At 46.5% G+C, this 3,227-nt stretch overlaps 1 protein-coding gene across 1 annotated transcript; it reads left to right on the top strand.

Annotated features, from left to right (window-relative positions):
- The first annotated feature begins 1,912 nt into the window (after window positions 1–1,912).
- Window positions 1,913–2,931, top strand: LOC103638105 (probable CCR4-associated factor 1 homolog 11). Its single transcript, XM_008661092.3, has one exon. It carries the CDS (start codon window positions 1,945–1,947, stop codon window positions 2,827–2,829), a length of 885 nt encoding a protein of 294 aa, XP_008659314.1. The 5' UTR covers window positions 1,913–1,944; the 3' UTR covers window positions 2,830–2,931.
- Window positions 2,932–3,227: the final 296 nt, after the last annotated feature.

Raw genomic sequence — 3,227 nt, 5'->3', positions numbered from 1 at the left:
TTATGTTGTGTTGATGTCCCAATCCAACCGGCGAGTTGAGTTGTATGGTGTCGGCGTGTTGATATCCCAATCCAACGCCCTATTGTTTGTTGTTTTATGCGGTCCGGACCACTTCTACTTTATTAATATAATCGACAAATCTCCTGCTTGGCTTGTTTCAAAAAATAGAGATGACAATGGATAAATACCCACCAGTTATTACTATTCTATACCCACGTCAAAAAAATCCGTTGGGTCACCTATATTCACTGGTGGGTATGGATTTGCCCCTATACCCAAACCCATGCGGGTATGGGTCACCCGTCGAGTCCCCATACACACAAAGATTAAACATATATCATATGGGGTAAGCATCATTCGACAAATATAATGAACTGTAAAAAATACCAGCTGCTAAACATCAAATTTAAATAAACCATGTGTCTTAATTAAGCATCACTCCATTTGATTTCTAACATTATAGACACATGAGGCTGCAAAAAATAAATTACATGGCTAGGATTGTGGTCAGATCTGTAGAAATAATATCTAATTACATAGTTGCACAAGAAACAACTATAAAATCCGCTTGGAGATTATATAGCTAGGGTTTCATTTGTTTTGGGCAAGGCCAAGTGCTCAAGTTTATGATTATTTGGCCAAGTTTATACTGGGTATTTTATACCCACGGGTTAACGGGTATAGTGAGGACATAACGTTCTAATACCCGTTTACTCATTAGGTGAATGTTTTTGTCCAATAAGAGAACCATGGGTATATTTAGTCCATATACATACCCTAATGGAGTACATGCCCATCATAGTACCGGGTCGTGGGCATCTCCATTGCCATCTCTAGTGTGAAACTAATATCAAGCTATATTGCTTCCCTTCTCAAGAATGCCTCCAACTAAAAAGCAGACAAAACAGAAAAAATGGCGACAGATACTTCTCAAGCAGTTGTATCAGAAGCAACGTTTGGTTTCTGAAGAGATCATTCACGAAGTTTCTGAAGAGATAATTCCAGTGCCTAATGGCCATTTGCAGTGCCAAAGAAGATACTGAAGCTGGACACGACCTTCACCTGCTCGTTTTCATAGCTATGGAGAAGCTGGCCTCAGTTTTACATGTGTTCGGTTGTCCTTCGTTCTCCTACGCCAAATACTGCCGTCACATTAAGTTAACGAAGATCCTACTCCTCGCAGGATGTCATCAGCCACACAATGATAAGCCAGTAGATTTATACTACGTTTCTTATACGCGAGTTGGAGTGTTGGACATTGGTTGTGATATCTCATTAGTTTTTGTGATTATGACATTTGGAGAAAAAATATTCGATGTAATCATAAATTTCTCATCGCACTTAAAAGTTTTTTTTTAAATAAATAATCTTTTTTTTAAACTTGTAGATATTTGATTTGAAAGGGTTTTCATAACTGTAATAACTGTCCTAAAGAAGTAGTTTACGCCGAGGCATGATCTAGAATTAAGAGTTTAGCCGTATATTAGATTTAGATCTACAACGTCTAGGTTTCTTCTATGCAACAGAATTTAACTTTGTACGAGCTGGAAAACAGATTTTATTTTATTTCTAAGAAAACACTGTTATCCTTGATTCACTATGACCCTCCATACAATCAGTTTGTGCGATTGGATAAGAACAATTTTACACAAAGTCCGTTTGGGGGCTGGAATATTCTAGTCCGCTTCGCACATGCGTATCTTCGACCCTATATATAAAGAGAAAATTCCTGGTATGTCATCAGATTTTATACTCATCCCTTGTGTGCCACTGAGTGGCATATAGGTATATTTTTTGGTGTCTATGACATGTGGGGCCAGTGGCATACAAGGAATGAGTATATTTTACAGTGGCATACAGGGAATTGGCCCATATATAAAACCAGGGCACCACGTCCACGTTCCATGATCAAAACGTCTCGCTAATACACGGCCACCGGTAGTAATGACGATGTACTCCCAGTCGGTCCGCGCGCCGCCGCCGCCGCCATGCAGATTCGTCCCCCGTCCATGTTACGTCATGGCGCGGCCCCTGCTGGTCTTCACGCCCAGCGGCGCGTTGTTGAAGGCCGCCGTGCGCGACGTGTGGGCCAGCAACTTCGACGAAGAGCTCTCCAACCTATCGGCGGTGCTGCCGCGCTACCCCTGCGTTTGCGTGGACACCGAGTTCCCCGGCGCGGTTCACGACTCGGACTTGCCGCGGTACATGCGCGGTCCGCGCGAGAGCTATGAGCTGGTGAAGCGGAACGTAGACGACCTCAAGCTGCTGCAGGTCGGGATCGCGCTTTCGGGCCCCGCCGGCCGGTTCCCCATCGCGTGGCAATTCAACATCCGGGGCTTCGACCCCGCGCTTCACCCGCACGCGCCGGCCTCCATTGCCATGCTCCGCGAGCAGGGGATGGACTTCGCCATGCTGAACGAGTTCGGCATCGACCCGGAAGACTTCGCCGCCGGGTTCCGCTGCAGCGGCCTCGCCTGCGGGCGGCTCACCTGGACCGCCTTCTCGGGCTCCTACGACTTCGGGTACCTCGCCAAGGCGCTCACCGGCGGCCAGCCGCTGCCGGACACGGTGGACGGCTTCCTCGCCCTGGTCCGTCGGTTGTTCGGGCACAGTGTGTTCGACGTGAAGCACCTCGCCAGATGCTGCGCCATGCGCGGGGGGCTGGAGCAGGTGGCCACCGCGCTCGGCGTGAAGCGCGCCGCCGGCCGCGCGCACTGCGCCGGCTCCGACAGCCTGCTCACCACCGACGTCCTCCTGCTAATGCTGCATCGCTTCTTCAGGAACGTCGATGTTCTCGCGCACGCCGGAACCATCGTAGACCTCACCTAGATTCCTATAGTACTGCTTTTCTAGTGGATAGGTTTTAGTTTTTAAGATGTAGCCATGCATGGAGCGTCCAGCAACTAATTTGTACGAATTGCTTTTATGAAGTTCTTGATTGGAGACTGATCTGCATTTGATCATGTGTTCTTATGCTCTCAAGCATTCGAGTAACTAGTTCAGTATAGGGCTATAGGCACGACCTGAACAAATTTTTGTTGCAAAGTACTGTTTGGGCAGCATTGGTTAGTTGGGCACAGCAGAAACATCAATCGTTCGAAATATGAATCTAATCCAATATAATCTGAAATATGAATCTAATCTAATCTGAAATACTTCCTTCAGTATCAAAATACAAGGCGTTTAGTACAGCGACACGGTCTACAAAATATAGCTTTGATCAATGT

The sequence above is a fragment of the Zea mays genome, chromosome 9 (assembly GCF_902167145.1).
Source record: "Zea mays cultivar B73 chromosome 9, Zm-B73-REFERENCE-NAM-5.0, whole genome shotgun sequence".
Taxonomy (NCBI): Eukaryota; Viridiplantae; Streptophyta; class Magnoliopsida; order Poales; family Poaceae; genus Zea; species Zea mays.
The sequence above is the reverse complement of the archived record's forward strand: the minus strand, read 5'-3'. Positions and strand labels throughout refer to the sequence as shown.